Source organism: Momordica charantia (assembly GCF_013281855.1).
Source record: "Momordica charantia cultivar OHB3-1 chromosome 3 unlocalized genomic scaffold, Mcharantia_2.0 BLBB01000003.1, whole genome shotgun sequence".
In the NCBI taxonomy this organism is placed as follows: domain Eukaryota; kingdom Viridiplantae; phylum Streptophyta; class Magnoliopsida; order Cucurbitales; family Cucurbitaceae; genus Momordica; species Momordica charantia.
Genome location: NW_028275161.1, coordinates 17225993 through 17245114, shown reverse-complemented (window position 1 = coordinate 17245114; position 19122 = coordinate 17225993). Strand labels below are relative to the sequence as shown.

The window sequence follows — 19122 nt, the reverse complement described above, 5'->3', positions numbered from 1 at the left end:
TGAAAAGGTGGCACTTGGACTCCTCATCACTAAATATGTTCCCTCCAGAAAACAACTCGCAGACATTCTGACCAAGTCACTTACAAGGCCGTGTTCAAGGAATTACTAGGCAAACTTGGCGTTGGTTCAACCACTACCATAAGTTTGAGAAACGATGATAAAGAACACAACAACGGCACCATCTCGTCAACACCCAAAGCAGCCACAATGACGCCACCTTATTAACATCCAAAGCAGCCAACTAGACCCCAGCTGTTAAATAACAAAATCAGCCATGAAATCAGCAATGAAATAGCCAACTAAGAGGTGATAGTAATCATCTCTCTCTAAATCAGAATCTTCCTTAATTATTGCTGCAATTATAGTGCAACGTGATACCTTATTTGTTACAGCCCAGTTCCTTGTGTAATTAGCCTTATTCTTTGCTTAATTTTATTTGACCGTTGAGCATAATCCTTAGAAGGAATAATGCCTTGTAAGATTCTGTTGATTGAAGCATTTTACCTTAGATGGAAAAATGCCATTGAAATTCTTTCTGTGTATGTTTAAAAGAACCTTTCGGGATTTAGTAATTCATCAAGAAATTCCATTGAAACTCATTTTGCTACTATTTTTCTTAGCGCTGCCAAATTCTAAACCAAAGCTAAATCTCTTAGTCCCATCGGGATGAATAAAGAGGTTAGACAACTTGTACTTATTGTATTACACACATGGTAATGATAAAACAGAGGAATAAACTTTAAAAATTCTGCCGCAGGATTCTAAAAGCAAATGATGATAATTAAAACTCAACATATCCTCCATATATTAGAAGGGATTTCAAGATGAACTAATGAGTAGGTATAAAACCAAACCAGTACTTTGATGGTTCAAAAAGAATTAGTACATTATGACATCAAATTATCATCGGGACGATATAGACATTTCAAAAAGTTAAACTAAAAACAATTAATGATGATATAAAATTGTCCCCAAATCTAGGTATGATGTATGTCTAGAAAGTAGAAAATTAACAATACTATCTCAAACTAAAAACCTTTGCAGTCAAGACAAAAGTTCTTTATAAAGCAGGCTGCTCAAAATGCTCACACATTTACAAGTAGACATATCTATAACTGGAACCCAACTGAAGAATTGAGTTTGAATCTTGCAGATTGACATATCTTAGTAATAAAATTTAGAAAATGTTTGAAAATTTAGAAATTGTTACGGGTAAAATTAAGCCATTTGAATGGCCAACAAGGTCGCTCATCGTTTTAGGCCAACCAGGCTCAGGTCTGAATAAAATTGGCCCGTAGACGCCTCCGAGTTGGGAGACTTCTTAGATCATAGGATCGTCTAAAGCTAAATTTGAGTTCCCCAAGGAACTCTGTCCTATTGACCCATCAAAGTAATGCTACAAAAAAACTGGTTGCGCTCCCCATAAATATAGTTCTGACTTAAGCATGAGAGCATCATATTGGTGTATAATTTTTTAGTTCGGCAGGCTTCGCCGAATCCTTTCTATTTTATAAGATTTGTTGGAATAATTAGTAAAAATTAAAAGACCCAAGTGAGATACAAATCCAAAATAATTTCATATCAAACACTCACCATCCCCAACATTCACAAGGGCCTTCTTAGAACTTGAGAGTAGATGAATTGGTTGGAAGGGAAATTAATTAAAGAGACCATCATTTCATTTTCAACTCTCTCAGCACCTTATCTTATCATATTGCACCAAGCATTTAAAGATGCCTTCTTCCAATCCCATGATTTTTTTTTTCTTTTCTAATTTATTTTAAGAATGGAATATAGTTCTCCTCATAAAATTCATTTTGAACACACATATATCTTTTAAAAGAATTCTTTTCAATATCATACACCAAAAAGAATAATAAATTAATGGATGGTTCATTTTAAAGATTCTTGGCCCTTTTTCCTTTTTTTTTTTTTTTTTGCAAATTTATTCTAAGCCCTTCTCCCCAAATATCTTGTATAAACAAACAAAAGAGAATAGATTCCATGAACGTTCATATATCACCATTTCAATTTCGAGAATGAAATGAAATAATATATTTTTTTAAAAATTTGATTAATCCCTATAAAGTCAGAGCTGAAACTCCAACCCTTTTTTGATCGGACTGTGTGATAGAAAAAGAGAAAAAAAAATGGGCTCTGGGTGGTCAGAAGAGCAGGCTGCACAGTCGCAGCCGCCACCGCCAGCCACTGGCAGCGCCGCCAGCCACGGCGGAGCAAAGGTGGCAGAAGTGAAGCAACTGGGTCATGGGTTGGAAGCTATTCTGAAAGATGCAGACTCCGCAGTGGACAGATCCTCCATGGATAAGCTTCATGATCAACTCCATGCTGGAATCTTCTTGAACAAAAGAACAAAGGTAAATAAAATTATCATAGATATATAAACTTTAAAGAGTTTAAAATTATAAGTTTTCTCAACTTCCGAAAATAATGTCATAGATGTTTACTTTCAATTTTGTAATTTTGTTTAGTCTAATGATTACATTATCAAATGGCTGAACCAGTTTAATATCAGTCTACCACGTAATCTTTAAATTATAAAGTCAGCCTGTATAAAAATATTATTAGATCATTGATAAAATTAATGATAATGTTACGACATAATAGTGAACTATTCAACAATATTTTAAATGCAAAAGTCCTTATTTGAAAATTTTTAAAGTGGAGGGACTAAATAGATATAATTTTGAAAGAATTCAATAACCAGTTTATAATTTAACCAAAGAAAATAAACCTAATACCATATATATAAATATCATGCATGTGCTTTTTTTAGAACTGTACATTATGTAGGGTGAGATCAAAGTTTAAACCTATACCCTTTTGAGAAATGTTATTAATGCCTTAATCAGTTAAATATATTATAAGTTGTCATTTCAACGAAGTACTATCGGATTTAGAGATAGAGAGAGGAAAGAAAATCTTGTGCTACATCTAAGAGCTGTTAATTAGTTTTTATATAATTGAGTAAACGAATAAGAGAGATTTCAATACACACAACTTCACACTTTCTTCATTGTTTTGAATACAATTGCAGAAATATTGGATGGATAAGAAGTCAAACAGTAACTGTTTCATGTTATTTCCAAGAGCTCTCTCAATAACTTGGTCTGAAGAGAGCAAGTACTGGAAATGGAAAGCCATGGAAGAGTCAAGGTATGACACTCTTTAACTTTTCAGTTAAATTCGTCCGAACATAGCTCGAATAGATAAGACATTTTAAGATCATCCAAAAGGTCTATGATTCAATCTCCCATCGCTGAACTAAAAAACGAAAATCAAAATTATTTTCTTGTAGTAACCCAATTGAAGCCATAGAGCTTGTAAACGTGTGTTGGCTTGAAATCCATGGGAAGATCAAGGCATCTGAGCTCTCACCAGGAGCATGGTACGAGGCAGCATTTGTGGTGATGATCAAAGATCCAGCCTACGGATGGGATGTTCCAGTGAACATAAGGCTCAAGAGGCCAGATGGGAGCAAGCAAGAGCGCAAAGAAGACATGGAGGAGAAGCCACGAGGGCGGTGTGACTACTTTTTCTTTGCTTATTTTCTTTTGTTTTTTTGTTCTTTTTTTATTCATTTATCTCTATTTCTAGTTTTATACTATCGTTCCTTGTAACATCACATTTGATTGGTCCAACTTTTTTAAACATGTTTAGTTAGAATATGCCTATAATATTTTGACGAATATGTATATATTATGTAATTTTCATAGCGATATCACTCGGTGGAGATTTTTTAATTTTATCAAAGGTTTTTAACCTCGAAATATTGGGTGGCCGATCTATTTGGATTCTTCAAGGTAAAATCAATATCTTGAGAGGCCAAGATTTGATATTAATATGATTTTTAGTTGTTTTCTCATTTATCTTCAGTTTGGTTTAGAAAAATAATTGAAATACTCATACAAAATTGTTTGCATTTTTTTCTTTAAAAAAAGTCATATTTTGAAGCAAATAAATATCTTTTCTTTAAAAAATAAAAACATATTTCCATTCTGTAAATCTTATTGCATAAGGAAAATTATGCTGTAAAAAAAACATTTAAATGAAAAAAAAAATTATAAAGGCAATTCCTCCTAAAAAGTTGACATTTTTAAAAGCACTCAGTGAAATTTCTAAAAGTCAAAAAATTAATTTTTTTTCTAAATCTTATTTTAATATTTTCTAAAAATTTGGATTGGAGAATTCGAGAGGTCGATTCCCTGATATTGAATTTATTTTGGGAGGCCAATTTAAATTCAAAAAAAACAAATTTTCTCAATGGCTTTAGGTCACTCATAATTATTGTTCATTATTTACGATCAATAAAACGTGAGACATTTAAAAATAAATATAAAATCTTTTTTAAGGTCATTTTCTTGAAAATAATATGAAAAATAAATTATCGTTCATTGACGAGGGTTATGGGGTGCTAATACATTCTCCCTACACAAACGACCCTCGAACCTAAATCTTTTTATACAGATCAGCTTGTCAATGCATTTTGGGTGGCCAATAACACCCTATAATCAAATACTTGTTGCGACTCCATTTTTCTCCTCCGTGGAAGAAAGTCGGCTGCTCCAGGTCACAAACTCGTAGCGTCAATTTTTGAAGCATTTCGAACTCACAACCTCTTAGTTGGAGATATATGTCAATTATCACGGAGCTATCCTCACTTTGGCGAGAAGTGACAATTTTTAAACAATATCTCAAATTTTATATTATTTTAAACTTAGTTGTTTTTTTTTTTTTCATTTCCTTCGTGATCTTTTTCTTCTTCCTTTCTCCTTACTTCTCTCTTGCAGGGCGGTTTCTCTCTTTTCCTCTAATTTCCAATCCATTTTCGCAAATGAAAATCTCTCAAATCCCAAAGTAATTTCACAAATTGATCAATTAATCGAGCTCAATAATTTAGCATCAAAATCAAAAGGAAGAAATCAAATCTCATAAACCGTCGTGGAAGAAATGAGCAGGGAAGAAAAAGGTCGAAGGGGAAGAAAAAAAAAGCTACTAAGTTTAAAATAATATAAAATTTGACACTTAAAAAGTTCACTTTATCACACCGCATCGTTTCTGTGTTAGTCAACTAATGAACAATTTAATTGAAGAATTATTTTGAACAATTGTTTAAATCTCAAAGAGTTACAGAAGTGTCCCTTCTAAAACTTCAAAGACCAATTAGACACCACTCTATAGTTCGAAATATTTAGTACTTAATGCAAATACGCGTTTATCTAGAAAACGAACTAAGTGTTTCTTTTTCACTCTATGGTGAACACACTTCACTAAGTGGCCAATGTGCACGTTTAAGAATCTCTTTGCAAATCATGGCAAGTGCTCTGAAATAATCAAGGGAAAATTGATGACAGATTTTTGGTAAAATTGTTAAGGATCTCACATTGTAAAGATAATGAGACCTAACAATAGTTAATTATAATATAAATGGGATACTCTTCTCATCGTTAATTTGTTCTGAGATAGAACTCCATGAATGTTAATAGAAACAAGTGATATAAGGATACAATAAGGTTCGAGGAGGGCAAACTTCGACTCCGTGGTCCACGGTTGCATACCTCAGCCCTTGGTGAACAAGATCTTCAATGGCTGCCAACACAAAGTTGGAAGGGGCAACACCCCCAATTTTCTTACCTCGCTTTTATTAGCTTCCAACGCAAAGAAATACAACTTGTGTAATAATGGAGTGGATTCGCTTGAACACTACTCAAGCTAATCTTTTATACATGCAACGACCTACCTATTTTTAGACACTCCAAGTTTAGCTTACTTAGAGTGCACTACAAATATTTAAACAAGTGAGTGTTGGAGTATAATGTGGAGACTCCACCCTCCCTCGTAACTATAGGAATGCTAAATTTAGCATCCATGACTTTCCCACCATAAGAAACGTTCCGCCCACCAACTTGTATAAAAAACCATGCCGCTGCCTCATGTCCGCCTACACGAGCCCCAACGTGTACGCGTGTGCGCTTTCCATTCGGTCGCCTACCTCCTCGTGCTCCCAACCGACTGTTTGCCTGGGGCGTGCACTGGCCACACACACCGCCTGCATGCGTGTCCGGCCTAACATGCGGCCGCCTATGAATGTTCGCCCTCGCATGCCTGCTTCTTTGCCTCAGCTACCCATACACCCCACCTACGCGCATCGGTCATTCGGCCACTCGTGGGCCTACATGTTGTCCGCATGTCTTAGGCTGTCAGCCATTTCCCAGCGCCCGTCTGTATCTCGTACATGTTGCCTCGATGTCGACACAACTCTCTTATGTGTCACGTGACTCGCCCATGGTCAGTGTCAGTCACTCGTATGCAAAGTGGACTACTTCCGCATACATGACAACGAGCTCCAAGACTCCTCTGAACGTCCCCCTACGCTCAGCATCTGCAACTTGTACCCTGCATGCCTGCAATGTCGTGCAACCTTGGCTCCGGTCACCAGTTTTGTCACACGTCGATCCTTCCCATCGTTTATGCTTGTGGTCTTGGTCCGGTCAACCAAGCCACTAATATTCTGAAATTCGCCTTTGTAACACAAGGCATGTTGCTTGTACCCGCATGCCCATAACAACCTCTTTCCACATACTTTTATGTCATGTATTTAGTTCTGTATGTTGTTTACTTTTCCTTGTACTTTTGGTGGCGAGTGACTCCTCGCCACTTTGCACGTACATGTCTGCTAGATCAAATATGCCTTAGAATGTATTATAGGGCATGTACACCTAGTCATCCTCCCTACATTATTGCGTTATATTTATATCTTGCTACTAATCTATTTTCTTGAATTCAAGCATACCGTACAACAAGCTTTCCAAAATGCTTTCAAACGTTTTTCAAAACCTTTTTCTCTAACCCCATTTTCCAAAACCGTTTCTCGAGATTGGGGGTGGAGGTTGGGACATATAGTCATTGTGCCACCGATTATCCGATTTCTTATTAGCTGACTTGCTTGTGGGTGGAAGCAAGTGTCACACAATTGCTTTATAAGTCTTGTTTAAGAGAAAAAATGGAGGAAACGCCCCCACTTCCCACCAGGAGGTGGTGAGTGGGGAAGTTGCTCCCTTTTAAAATGGAGGTTCTCCCATTTTTCTCTTAGGTTCCTCGGTCGTCTGTTGAATGAGTTTTGAAAACTCTAGCGAACATCTCTATCAATCTCTCGATGCCCCTCTCAGTTTAAGATGGTTCCCACAAACCATTTTCTTAATGTACAGAGGATAGTAAGGAAGGAGTTTGAACGGTTCTCCTAGGGGCCAAATTCGTCGTCAAGACTAACAACAGTTCAATCTGCCACTTCTTCAACCAACCAAAGTTAACGTCAAAGCAAGTTAGATGGCAGGAATACCTTGCCGAATTTGATTTTCAGTTTGAACATAAGCAAGGTTGGGCGAACCAAGCAGCAGATGCCCTCAGTAGAAAGAGTGAACCTGCAACCCGGTGCATGTTAGCTCACTTGAAAGTGAGTAAATTGACAGGATCCATTCGTGAAACCGTCAAAGAGAACTTACATAACGATCCAGCTGCTCAAGCGATTATTCAGTTGGCCAACGAAGGGAAGACTTGGCAGTTTTGGGTCGAGAATGACATCCTCTTCACCAAAGGCAACTGTTTGTACATTCCCCGTTCTGGGAACTTGAGGAAGTTCCTACTGGGAGAGTGTGATGACACGATGTGGGCAAGACACGCTGGGTAGCAGAGAACATATGTCCTGCTAAAGAAAGGCTACTATTGGCCCAATCTGAGAGACGACGTGATGCAATATATTAAAATGTGTCTCATATGCCAACAGGACAAAGTGGAGTGAACCAAGATTGCGGGCCTGCTAGAATCCCTACCAGTTCCATCAAGACCATGGGAGAGCATGTCTCTCGACTTCATCACCCACCTACTAAAACTCGGGGAGACAGAAGCAATCCTCATGATAGTCGACCGGTTCTCTAAGTATGGGATCTTCATCCCAACTTCGAAGATGTGCTCGGCCGAAATGACTGCACAATTATTTTTCAGAAACGTTGTGAAACTATAGGGAGTCCCTGAAAGCATTGTGGGCGATATTGACAGACGATTCACAGGGACATTCTGTACAGAACTCTTTCACCTACTAGGCTCTAATTTGAACATATCTTCGAGCTATCACCCACAGACAGATGGTCAAATAGAGCGTTTCAACAGTATGCTAAAAGAGTACCTCTGCCACTTTATTGACGCTCGGTAAAATAACTGGATACAAATGTTTGACGTGGCTCAGTTATGTTTCAATTGTTAGAATAACACCCTTTTAAAATCGTATGTGGGAGACAACCTGTGTTGCATCATGTTGTTGATCACCCTTATGTGGGAAAGAGCCCTCAAGATTACCACTTCACCAAAGAATGGCGACAATCAACACAAGTGGCTCGAGCATATCTCAAGAAGACGTCTAAACACATGAAAAAGTGTGTGGACAAGAAGCACGGACCTTTAGAGTTCCGAGCAAGAGATCAAGTTCTTGTGAAGCTGAGACCTGAACAACTTTGCTTCCGGGGGAACAAAGACCAGCGCCTTGTACTGAAATACGAATGACCGGTTAATTAACGTCCTTCAGAAGGTGGGCAAGACATCATATAGGGTACAACTACCCTCGTGGATGAAAATACATCCAGTGATTCATGTGAGCAACCTGAAGTCTTACCATCCGGATACCATCGACCCCACACAAAATGAGGTAACTCATCCAGCGGTCACATTGACAAACAAGGTTGACAAAGAAGTTGAGTTAATCCTCGCCAATAAAACAAGCCGAGTGGGAAAACCACGGATAGACGTACATGAATTCTTAGTCAAGTGGAGAGGACTTCCAAATGAAGAGATCAATTGGGAGCGTGTCGAAGACCTGAAGACAACTGTAGCAGAGATTGAAGAGTTCGAGCAGCAATGGTTTGACAGAAACGTCAATCATTTTAAGTGGGGGAAAATGTCATGCATGGTCATGTTCGTCCAAGGCCTGTTGCCTGTGGTCGCATGCCCATAACTACCTCTTTCCACATACTTTTATGTTATGTATTTAGTTTTGTATGTTGTTTACTTTTCATTGTACTTTTGGTGGCGAGTGACTCCTCGCCACTTTGCACGTACACACTGTCAGATCAAATATGCCATAGAATGTACCATAGGGGGAACGCCTAGTCATCTTCCCTACATTGCATTGTAATATTGTCTTGCCGCTAATCTATTCTCTTGCATTCAAGCATACAACAAACTTTCCAAAATGTTTTCAAACATTTTCCAAAATCTTTTTCTCTAACCCTGTTTTCCAAAACCATTTTCCCGAGAATGGGGGTGGAGGTCGCAACATATAGCTGTTGTGCCACCGACTATCCGATTTCTTATTGGCTAACTTGCTTGTGGGCGGAAGAAGTGTCACACAATCGGTTTTCGAGTTCCATTAAAGTGCGATTTTGACACCAAGTAGGAACAAATTTAAGATTTTTTTTCCCTATTTTTACCCCAATTTCATTTCCATTTTTCAACTCTCAATTTAAATTCAATGATTCTTGATCACGATGATCAAGAAAAAAAACTATCTAATTTTTAGAAATAGAAAGTAGAGAGAGGAAGAACAAGGAGAGAAAGTAGAAAGAGAGGAGATAGTAAAAAAAGATATTTCTAACCAAATTTTAAGAGTTTAATTTTTAAAATTAGAAGTTTAGATGTACAACTTTTTCACCTATCATCATAAGACTCGTTTGTTAACGTTCTCGTTTCATGTTTCTTGTTCCTGTTTCTCATCTTTTGAGAAACATACATGTTTGATAACCAATCTTGTTTCTTCTTTCTAAATTTTGAGAAACGTTTCCAAAAAATGGACCAATTTTTTGAAACTACGAAAAGTAGTTTCGTTTTTGCCGTTTCTGTTTCTTTATTTTGTGTCCAGACGCTTTTTTAATTTAAATAATATATTTGTCTCAAGTTTTAAAAGCGCATTCAATGGTCTTCTAGTGTATATGATTATCATTATATGAAAAGTACCGTGTTTGACCACCAAGTCACGCAACTTACTATTTTTTTTGTTTCCTTTTTCATATTTTTTATATTTTTGTAATCTAAAATGTTTTGAAATTTTATTTTGATTTAAAACTATTATATTTTCTTAAATAAAAAATTTCCTATTTTTTAAATTACAAATATTTTACTATTTTTTTTCTTTTTTTATATTTTATATTTTTATAATCTAAAATGTTTCGAAATTTTATTTTGATTTAAAACTATTATATTTTCTTAAACAAAAAATTCCCTATTTTTTAAATTGACCGTATTTAAAAATTTTACTTCAAAGTATATTTTTATTTAAAATTATTATATTTTCTGAACAAAAAATATTCTATTTCTAAATTAAAATTTTATTTTTTATTTAAAATAATAATTTATACTTTTATATCAAAACAAGTTCTAAATTATATTTTCTCTAATACACTGTTTTTTCCTTTTTTAATGTTTTATATTTTTTAACTTAAAATATTTTGATAATTTATTCTTCATTTAAAGTTATTATATTTTATTAAACCAAAAAAAGTTCTATTTTTAACATTAAAATTTTTTGGATACATTGTTTTTTCCTTTTTTAATGTTTTATATTTTTTAACTTAAAATATTTTGATAATTTATTCTTCATTTAAAGTTATTATATTTTATTAAACAAAAAAAAATCTATTTTTAAAATTAAAAATTTTTTGGATACATTGTTTTTTCCTTTTTTAATGTTTTATATTTTTTAACTTACAATATTTTGATAATTTATTCTTCATTTAAAGTTATTATATTTTATTAAACAAAAAAAATTCTATTTTTAAAATTAAAAATATTTTGAAATTTTAGTCTTTATTTAAGCTAATAATTGATACTTTTATATCAAAGAAATTTATATTCTAAATTATATTTTCTTTAATAAATATTATTCTTCGAATCTATGTTATATCTTTTTATATTATATTTACTAAATTTTGTCAAACTAAAAATAAAAATTAGTTAACATGAGTAAGGTATATATTCTAGGTCAATAGGTTGTAGTAGGTTCAAATATCACCTACAAGATGTTGCAAAAAAATGAAAATAAGAAACAGAAATAGTTATCAAACATATTTTTGTTTCTATATCTTTTTTCCAACAAATAAGAAATAGAAATGATTACAAAACATATTTCTGTTTCTAATTCTAAAAAAAAAAATAGAAACAAGAACAAAAAACGAGAAACTGGAAATGAGACCGTTACCAAACGAGCCAATAGTGTATGTCTCTTGATTCTTCCTTAATATCGTGGTATGCGTGATTTGCTATAAATATCTATTATTTGCTTGCCCTCAAATTTAATATATTATTTGGCCTAGTAGCGTAGGCCTCTCGATTCTTTCTTATATGACTTGGGATTTAAATCTTTAAGCATTGATTTTCTTTTTTTTACTACTTATATTTTTTATATTTTTTTATATGAAAGTTGTTATTTTAAAATTATTTAAGAAAAAGTTGTTATTTTTATATTATTTTAGAAAAGTTATATATATATATATAAAAGTTGTTTTTAAAAATGTTATTTTTATATTATTTCAAAAAGAGGTTGTTTTTATTTGAAAATATATAAAAAATAATTTTTTTTTATTCTTTTAAAAGTCTACATTAAAATTATTTTAATGGTGTTATGTCCCTTTTCCAATATATATAATAGTGATCTATTAAATAATATATATTTTTTTACTTTCATTTGATTAAACAACTTAATTTTTATATGGATTAGCATCCTATTCATTATTAAAACCACTATTATTAATACAATATCACTTCGGGACACCAAGTAAATCTCTTTTTCATTTCTGGCCAACATTCAAATAATAAATTTTAATTTCAACTATTTGAAATTCATTTGGTTTCAACTACTAGGAGTGTGGTGGTATTATTCAAGCCTCGCGGAGCACGTAGCCGAGGCTTTTCCCTCACTCCACCATCTAAGGATGGTTACACGACATCATTTCAAGTTATCAAAAAATTCATTTTGTTCCGAATGCAATTAAGAATTTAAAATTATTTCCATCATTTAAAAATCTTGAAATTTAAAATCATTTATGACTAACCTATATATCAACAAAGCATAATAATTTTCTTGTGAAGAACTAATGAGTTAGGTCTTATCGATAAGTACGTACCCAAACATTTTCTTTAAAAAAAAAAAAAAAAAAAAAACCTATTTTCTCTCTCAAGTGTGATTTTTTCTAATATACCTACCTATGGACAAGAAGTTAAGTATTATTCTTGGCTAGTTCCAAAGGAAAAAATAATAATAAAGTATTATTCTTTGCTTATAATTTTTCCATTATTTGTTTTCCTTTTTGCACTTTTGAAGGCATAAAGGACCTCCATCTGCTTCCTACAAATACTCTGCGGTTCATTTTGCAGTTCATTCATCTCGCAGGGCAGCAACGTAATTAACCATACCTGGTTTCCATGGGACGATTATTTCGTTCTACCACGTCTACCGACGACGACAGCCCACGGCTACCCACAGCTACTCAAAAGTTTCATAAGCTACTTCCGGGTCGGCTCTTGGACTTCAAGAATGAAGGTAAAAATAAAAAACTTTTTCATTTTTAAAATTTCATATTTTTTTTATATAGATGTTATTTTCTGTTAAATTAAGTTTGGTCAGCCTCTGGTTTATTCTTTTCCACTTAAAAAATGATCTTTGAAACCAAGGGAGGAGATATCCGTGTTTATTATAAACTTTTTGTTAGGTGACTTGGAATCTTACGAGATTTTTACCAAGTACAGATCGAGGAAAAATTCTTCTACGAGAATTTGCATTGAATGGTCAGTGGACGTATGCCAAAAAACTGATAGACGAGGCCGGGCAGGAAAAGAACTTGGTTCGCGCTAAGTTAACAGCAAACGGAGACACCATTCTTCATGTTGCTGTGAAAGCCCAGCACACAAGTTTCGTGAAGCATCTGCTCCACAAAATGAAGCCGGATGACTTGATCATACGCAACAAAGATGGATACACTGCCTTCTGCTTTGCCGCTGCATCAGGAGTCACAGAAATTGCTAGGCTCATGGTGGCCATGGACAAAGATCTTCCATCCAAGTGTGGCTCCTCAGACCAAAAAACTCCCCTCCTCATAGCAGTATTGTTCAAGCGTAGAGACATGGCTCACTACCTCTTGTCCAAAACTATTTTCCACGAGCTACCAGTAGAAGAACAGGTTCACATTTTCAACGCCACCTTAAACAGCGAATTATATGGTAACTCAAACAATATAATATAATATGTGCGACGCAAGTATTTAATTTTCTCGTTCGTACAATTCTAATCTCGCGTTTCCTGCTGATCAGATATAAGTTTGGAAATTCTTGAATCGGACGTAAATTATTTAGCGACTAGGAAATGCAAGAAGAAGAATGGTGACCATAGCGGAGATGATGGCGAGACTCCATTCGAGGTGATGGCCAGAAAACCAATAGGCAGGGATAGCTGGATGCCCGCAACCAGTTGGAAAGTGCGCATAGTTAAAGGTATGCTTTGATGGATCGGATCATGTTTGACAAATTAGGATCATCCTAAATTTTTAATTTTTAATTTTTGTTTTTGACGACAGCTATAAAGGGGTTGTACAAAAAAGATATGACGCAGGAAGCAGCTACTAGATTACTGCAATCGTTGTTTGAATATGCTTCGTATTTTTCAACATACGAGGATGTTGTAAAGTTGATTAGCAAACCGAATTTATTGCATGTGGCTGCAAAGGCAGGAAATGCTGAGTTTCTGGTTCAGGTGTTTCGGTTTTTCCCAGAGATTTTATGGGAAAAAGATGTTGATGCTACGACCATACTTCATATAGCTATTGAGAATCGACTTGAAGTTGTGTGGAAGCTGTTATATGACGTGGGTTGGCTCAATGACTTCCTAGTAAAAAACACTTCTGAGAATAATAACGACATAATGTATTTGGTTGCCAAACTAGCTGCTCCTCATCATCTCAACAAGGTCTCCGGAGCAGCTCTTCAAATGCAACGTGAATTGATTTGGTTCAATGAAATTGAGAAGGTAGTTCCAGTTTCCCAACTCGAGGCCAAATGCAAAGACACGAAAAAGGAAGAACACAAAGAGCTACTAGTCGAGGTCAAATGCGAAGACAGCAAAAAGTCAACACCATGCACGGAAGAACACGAAGATCTACTACGGCTCGACGACAACAAAAAGTTAATGATAACGTCACATCAAATATCCTCTGAAGAGCAAAAAAGCAAGTTAACACCACGCCAATTATTCACGAAAGAACACAAGGATCTACTGACAGAGGGCGAGAAATGGATGCAAAACACAGCAAACTCTTGTATGGTTGTTTCAACTCTCATCGCTACCGTAGTTTTCGCTGCAGCCTTCACGATTCCCGGCAATTATGATAAGACAGGCACTCCTATTTTTCAACCAAACATCTGGTTCACCGTGTTCATCTTATCCGATGCGACCGCTTTGATCTCATCCTCAACTTCTATTTTGATTTTCTTGTCTATCCTAACTTCACGCTACACAGAAGAAGATTTCTTGCACTCTTTGCCAGCTAAATTAATTTTGGGACTCAGCTCGCTGTTCATCTCCATTGTGTGCATGTTCGTCACCTTTAGTGCAACCTTCTTTCTTCTCTACAATAAGGCTACTATTTCAATTCCCATGATGATTGGTGCGATGATGATGGTTCCAATTCCTTGCTTTGGTGCACTTCAATTTAAGCTGTGGATCGACATTTTTCAAAATACTTACTTGTGAGAATGTTATCGTAATTTCATGCCAGAATAATTTTTTAGTACGTGAAAGTCTGGGGATAGGTTTTCTCAATTTCAAAAAGTGACAGTTTGATCCCTAGATCAAATTTATATCATTTTTAAAATTACGTGGCATTTTATTTCAATCTCTCCCCACTTCTCCTCTTTCTCTCTCCTCTTTCTCCAACAAACTCTACAAAATTCATCATCACACTCGTAAACTGGAAGAAAGAATTCTAAATTTCCCGAAAAATAAGTTATTGTGCACGGTGAGAAGGATGTTGGATTTTTAATGTGCAAAAGAAAGTGAATTTTGAATGAAATTGAGGAATTTAATTATGATGTTAAACTTAAGTTTTTTGAGAAGTTTTTTACCTTTATGTGTTAATTACATATTTAAAAATGTTACCTGTGTTTAATTTTGTGTGATAGATTTACATGGTTGGAATAGTTGTGGTTTTCCTCCTTTTGCGTATCAAGTTTTCTCATTTGACATATCAAGTTTTCTCATTTCAGTTCATCTTCCTCTCACAAGAATTCTCTCTTCTTTTGTGGTGTTGTTCTTGTTTTTGTTGAGAGCAAGTATCTAAGAGTTCTGTCAGATTCGAGTAGTTTGAGGTTATTGTTCTACTGGGGTTAGTCGTTGTATCCTACTAAGACGATCGCTGTATTCTGTCGGCAACTTGTGCAGAGCGAATAATTGTCTTCAGGTCAGCGCTATTGAAGCATGTCTCGACTATATTTATCAAGTTTGAGTATTTATTAAGTTGTCAGTATCTGTATCGTTTATAGCCAGTTATGTTGTAATCTTTTTGCTAGTATTATACAGTTTATATATGCAGTGTATATTTAACCAACAAAGGAGAGTTTCTTTAATCTGTTTGCTAGTATTACATAATTTATATATGCAGCGTATATTTACCCAGCAAATGAGAGACCGCCAATTTCTTTAAGAATCGGGCCGTCGCCCGACCAAAACCCACGGTCATCGATGAAGTAATTAGTGGTCAAGGAATTAAAATCGATTCCCACACCTGATTTTCGTTGGGGTCGTTGAATATTCTTGATTGGCATAAACACATCGAATTTAATTCTAAAGACGTGGATACCGGGGGTTCCCATTGAGCGTGAAGTTGAGAAGATCCAGATTCTAGGTAGGGGTAGTTCCATCAATTCCGACATTCCGAGACGAGGATGGAAATGAAGCCATGTCTGGGGAGAATGTTCTTGTAGCTAGGGAGCCATAGCAAGGATGAAGAAAGTGGAAAGGGGTAAATACGAGAAGAATTGGACTGATTTAGAATTTTCCTTCCAATTTATTAAGTTTGACAATTGATTTTGTACATAAGTTTAAAAAATAATATAAATTTAATAAACATCCATTTTATAACCCTCGTCAGTTTTCTGTGAATAACATCAGCATTTCATTGGTCGCACTAAAAAAAGTTTAATTTTAGGGACCTTTTAGAACCATTTTCGAAAGGTTGGGACTAAACGGTCACTTTTTGAAACTTTAGGGACTAAACGTACATTTTACCCTAAAGAATTAATGGTCTTAAATTTTTTTTTTTTTTTTTTTACACATGGGGACTAGCTACTTGGTTAGAAACAAGTTTCAATTATATTGCAAATCTTCACATAATTTCTTTGAATTATTTGCCTCTCACATTCTTCATTCAGATAAGCAAGCAACCCCCAATATGAAATCTTTGCTTCCATGATAGTACTCTCGTCGAATTGGAGTTTCTATGGAGAATATTACTAAGTTTTCCATTGGGTAATTAATAATAAACCAGGACTACCTCGTTATCTTGACAACATCATCCTTGAAGGTGAACCAAGTTCTTGTATCGTAAAAAACTAAGCTCATGTTTGCAATGATTCATTGCTTTTAATTAATTGCAGAGTATTGAAATTAATCAAAATCAACTTTCAACCAGTTTAACCCGAGTTAATTTTAAATAATTAATCGTTGTTAGTTTATAAAAGTTAAATTCAAAACAAATGTATTTAATAAAATTGTATCAACTTTTAATTGTAATTAATTAGTACAATAATTCAACTGAAGAATTAATTATAAATGGTATAGGTCATCAATCAAATGTATAGTATATACTATATAAAAAACACACTGTGTTAGCAAACATTTTCTTTATTAGTTTTATGACAATTTTGTCATTCAAACCTATCTTTTACTCTCTTCATACTTCGTCTCTTCCCCTTGGACTATCTGTCTCTCATATTTTACTCTCTCTTTCCCCACTTATATCTAAATTCTCACCTTTGTCTCTCTCTCAAATTCATTATCTTTTTCTCTCTGTTTGTCCTTTGAAATTCTACTTAATTTTACATTTAAAATATTAGAATATAAAAAGTTTTTATCATCCTCATTTAGTAGTGTTTAATCATAGAATATTTATAGGTAGCAAAATCTCTCTCTTTATTTCTTAGAACTATAAAATAAATTTTTTCACTTATTTCCCACCACAATTCGAGGTTTATTCTTCTTCTTAGCTTTTTTATTTTATTCTCTCTTATGATCTTTTTATTTTAAAGGTTGATTAATCTAGGTCACCTTCATGTTTGTTTTTGGTCCTTAATCTCAAATTAATTAATATTTTGGATGATAACAAATCTAATTTTGTTTATCGAAAATTTTAGTTGTTTTGGAGTGTCCACATCATAGAGCCTGATACAACAATTTCAGAGATTTTTTAATTACCCAAATCGAAACTCAAACGAAAAAGTTATGATTAAAACAAGCTTGAAGGAAAAATATCCAAGCGGATAACGTGACGGACGTTGACCAGTGAAATGATGACATGTGGCATAACGTATTATTCAAAAAGAAAAACAAAAGAGAAAAAGAAATTGAAAAGAAAAGAGAGAATGAAAAAGAAAGGAAAATAATGGATTTAAAACAAAAAAGAAAAGAAAGGAAAGAAAATGAAATTAAAAAGGAAAAAGGAAAATTGAAAAAACAGATGTTACCGTAAAGACAAAAGAACAGATTTGATTAAAATTTAAAAAAAAAAAATAATTTAAAAGAGGTTCTGGCGGTCGGGACTTATGGAGGTTTATTTTTTTAATATATTATTATTATTATTATATTACAATTAGATCTCCACCCTTCATTTTAAACATTTGAAGATCCAATGGTCCCAAATGAATTTTGATTTTAAACCTATCTCTGTAAAATATTTTTCTATTTAATTTTTGTAATTAATTTTTTTTATCATAAATTACATGAAATTAATTGTCAAAAATTTGTTATTCATGTTTATTATGCATCTTTACATTAAAATTAATTATAATGCTTGAAATGTGTTTATAATTTATTTGTGATAAAATTAATTATTTATAAAAATCTTACTTATTTATTTAACTTGGGTGCAAATGCCGTGGCACGAGCATAATAGGTCAAATCGTTATGGACCCTTCCTTGGTAGAAGTAATCCTTTCTTGTAAGGAACCCATTTCGATACTAAAAGTGGGTTGAGAACACACAGCCGACAGTAAAGCGGATCCACAATACTAAAAATTTTTATAAAGCTATTTCGTTAAACCATATTCACATCCTATAGGGGTTGTATGGTCCCTAGAAGGAAAAAGTTGAGCCGAGGAGTGGAATCCATATTTTTGTTAAAAGACGAAGGGGTGGACGACCCCCAATGAAGATGGAGCGATGAGGAGAAATCGGGAGCATCGAAAAAATCTCACAATCAAGCTACACTGAAAAACTATACTCTTGACAATCATCAACCTTCTGATTATAACTTAGGCATCACAAGTTGTGTGGCTAACACCACTCCAATATCCAGGTATCTTTGTTTTGTAGATTGATGTCAATTTCTTTTTCATTACTGAAGATTGGTGCGAATGTGGTGAAATTTAGACCAAAATTTTACATCAACACCGACAAATCAAACGAACCGGTTGGTTCTTGACTTTCCTAACTAATAACCACCCAACCAATAATTTATCTAATAGAATCCAACACATCGTGTTAGGCTACTCGAGTACTTCTTCCACCAACAACTTTTTAAAAGACACCCTAAATACAACATATTTAATACTCAAATGATAAAAAAACCTAACTCAATAAATTTTTTATTTTATTTTTATTTCCAGCGAAACATCCAAACAACTAAATTTGATTATATTCATTTCAAATTATTTCATTGTAAGATAAATAATTTATAATTATTTCTCCAGACTTTAAATCATTGAATTTAAAATGATTTCTTAGACATTCTGGAGGCAAACAAAAGGTAAGATAAAGTATTAAATTCTTGCAAAAATAAATAATAATAAAAAATTAAA

At 34.0% G+C, this 19122-nt stretch overlaps 2 protein-coding genes across 2 annotated transcripts; both read left to right on the top strand.

The window, feature by feature from the left end:
- Window positions 1-2062: 2062 nt before the first annotated feature.
- On the top strand, window positions 2063-3686 carry LOC111012570 (lectin-like). Its single transcript, XM_022286742.2, has 3 exons — window positions 2063-2375; window positions 3056-3174; window positions 3317-3686. The coding sequence occupies exons 1-3, from the start codon at window positions 2151-2153 to the stop codon at window positions 3636-3638; spliced, it is 666 nt and encodes a 221-aa protein (XP_022142434.1). The 5' UTR covers window positions 2063-2150; the 3' UTR covers window positions 3639-3686.
- An 8747-nt stretch (window positions 3687-12433) lies between these two features.
- LOC111012566 (uncharacterized) lies at window positions 12434-14945 on the top strand. The gene is made up of 4 exons (XM_022286738.2): window positions 12434-12601; window positions 12808-13278; window positions 13369-13548; window positions 13632-14945. Exons 1-4 carry the CDS (start codon window positions 12484-12486, stop codon window positions 14801-14803), a joined length of 1941 nt encoding a protein of 646 aa, XP_022142430.1. The 5' UTR covers window positions 12434-12483; the 3' UTR covers window positions 14804-14945.
- The last annotated feature ends 4177 nt before the right edge of the window (window positions 14946-19122 follow it).

What these genes read in the sequence shown, in the direction of transcription:
- LOC111012570 (XM_022286742.2), top strand. Translation starts at nt 2,151, where the DNA reads ATGGGCTCTGGGTGGTCAGAAGAGCAGGCTGCACAGTCGCAGCCGCCA. An exon ending in TCTTGAACAAAAGAACAAAG is followed by an intron (nt 2,376 to 3,055) that starts GTAAATAAAATT and finishes ATACAATTGCAG; the next exon opens with AAATATTGGATGGATAAGAA. An exon ending in AAAGCCATGGAAGAGTCAAG is followed by an intron (nt 3,175 to 3,316) that starts GTATGACACTCT and finishes ATTTTCTTGTAG; the next exon opens with TAACCCAATTGAAGCCATAG.
- LOC111012566 (XM_022286738.2), top strand. Translation starts at nt 12,484, where the DNA reads ATGGGACGATTATTTCGTTCTACCACGTCTACCGACGACGACAGCCCA. An exon ending in CTTGGACTTCAAGAATGAAG is followed by an intron (nt 12,602 to 12,807) that starts GTAAAAATAAAA and finishes TACCAAGTACAG; the next exon opens with ATCGAGGAAAAATTCTTCTA. An exon ending in GAAAGTGCGCATAGTTAAAG is followed by an intron (nt 13,549 to 13,631) that starts GTATGCTTTGAT and finishes TTTTGACGACAG; the next exon opens with CTATAAAGGGGTTGTACAAA.